At 39.3% G+C, this 2,007-nt stretch overlaps 1 protein-coding gene across 1 annotated transcript in view; it reads left to right on the top strand.

Moving 5' to 3' along the window:
* LOC107100679 overlaps positions 1–2,007 on the top strand; it is a 30,602-nt gene that overhangs the window by 2,217 nt on the left and 26,378 nt on the right. The window contains exons 2-3 of the mRNA XM_015399254.1: positions 288–449; positions 1,030–1,124. Of these exons, the coding sequence (XP_015254740.1) occupies positions 288–449; positions 1,030–1,124 (257 nt within the window). The remainder of the gene's footprint in view (positions 1–287; positions 450–1,029; positions 1,125–2,007) is intronic.

The raw sequence follows: 2,007 nt of genomic DNA, 5'->3' as shown, positions 1-2,007 counted from the left end.
GGTCTTTTTTTACAAAATAAATGGAGGGAGACCTGGATATAAATCTGGCTGCTTGAATAAGCTGCTGGTACGGGTCGTGCTTCCGCGATGGATCGGGTAGTGACATGCAGAACTATAAATGATACATACAGACGGCATAGCATTTCCTGCCTCCATCTTATTTGTTTTTTTTATATTTATCAATTTGTACATTTCAATATTTGCTTAACTTTTGAATGATTCACCCTTATGTTACTTCATTAGACTCCATTGTTTGTCTAAATTGGGATTTTTTTTTCCCTCCCTAGGTGTGAATCATTGAATAGCACCTGGTACCTGGGAGAGAACTGCGACATGCCCATCCAAAAAATTCCTTTTTATGCAGGGTTGAGTGTAACCCTTGTCGTCATGTTGGCCGCCGTGGGAGGCCTGGTCGCTTACACTGTGGTCAACAAAAACAAACAATCAAAGTAAGTGGTCATGGGAATTTATTTGTTGAATAAAAACATGAAAACACTAAAAACAAAGGAGGAAGACTGTTCATTGTTCCAGGGTGAAATGATGGCGCCAAATTTAGTCCTGAAACATTTCTTGCTCGCCCTCTTTGCTTTACAAAAAGGTTTCTCGCCCCCAGATAACCTGAATTACCTTGGTTGATTGTTAGAAACCAGAAATTGAAACAAAAACATAGATGTATTTTTTAATTTATCCAAAGTTACAATAAACTTATTCAGATTCATGTTTTTTTTTATCTGGGAACGGTGTTCTGTCAGATAAGCATACCCAGTCAGACCAGCATACCCATAGTCAATACCCATTTAGTTTATCCCTTTAGTTTTGTACAAAAAATACACTTTAAACTACCTCAACAGGTAGTCCTGTGCAAACAAACTATTTCATTACGTACTTTTTGGTGTTTTTTGATGTGTATGGTGATCGCGCCCAGTGTTTCACCAATCCAGAGATTAGACCAAGCAATAACTAGGGAATTCTGAGGCAGGCCGGACGTAGAAAATCTCTAAACTAAAAATGTTTTATATCTTTCTGCAGAAAGAAAGACATGAAAGAAAAACTGGTGAACGAGTGGATGGATGACGACGTTGAGTGGTCCAGATCTACGAGCCCATCAGGAGCAGCTGGAGCCAGTAAGTTTCTAATTCATTTAACGACCCCCATCCAGCTGAGTCATGGGTCCCAGATGTGTAATGATGTTGCTCACACCACACACTGACAAACAAATGTAGTAGATAAAATGTCGTGCTTATTTATTTAAAGAGCAACTACTGTAAGATGAAATGTTTTAATTATAAATATCAGATGAGTAAAAGGGTTCCTGTAAAAAAGTCTCACCAACGTTCAAACATCTTGGCTGTTGTCTTATATCTTGCTTCCATTTTTCCATAAATGTCCCAAAGATGCCATCAGGTTGCTGAGTCCATCAGTTCTGACTGCAGTAGAACTCCCCGATAAAATGATGCTAACACCTCCGTAATTTGCAGTTAGGATATCTTAGACTTCAAAGTTTCTCCATCTTCAACATTCCAAAAAAGTTTAAAAAAAAAACAAACCACTGGACTTTGTTTGTAAGTTTGAAGACATTTCGCTTCCCATCCAGGAAGATTTTTTAATTCAAAATGTCAGAAATAGCGTTGAGTTCCAGGTTTTTATAGAGTAGCCCAACAAAGCCTTGTAAGGCTTAGAAAACATGAACATTGAAACTGCAAAACCAGCTACACCTCTTAATAATACCTAAGCAATACCCGATACCGGCCCATTCCTCTGGAAAGGAAGTCATTAAGGGTCATTGTTGGTCTGGCTCACCTCGCGAGATATTGTGTCGCCTTGGATGGAGGTTGAGATGGTATTGGGAAGGAATCAGCTCTATTGCTGTGTTGTAGGTTTTTTAGAGCTGAAACCTGAGTCCCCCCCCCAGTTTAAGGTTGTTTTTTCTCTTTTAACATAAATGGCTTCCTTCACTAGCCTCGTGAGACCATCCTGATCTCGCGAGCTTTCAAGGTTTCACTCGCA

This window comes from Cyprinodon variegatus, unplaced genomic scaffold (assembly GCF_000732505.1).
Source record: "Cyprinodon variegatus isolate N-32 unplaced genomic scaffold, C_variegatus-1.0 Scaffold1000, whole genome shotgun sequence".
Classification (NCBI taxonomy): domain Eukaryota; kingdom Metazoa; phylum Chordata; class Actinopteri; order Cyprinodontiformes; family Cyprinodontidae; genus Cyprinodon; species Cyprinodon variegatus.
This window is presented reverse-complemented; position numbering and strand designations above follow the sequence as displayed.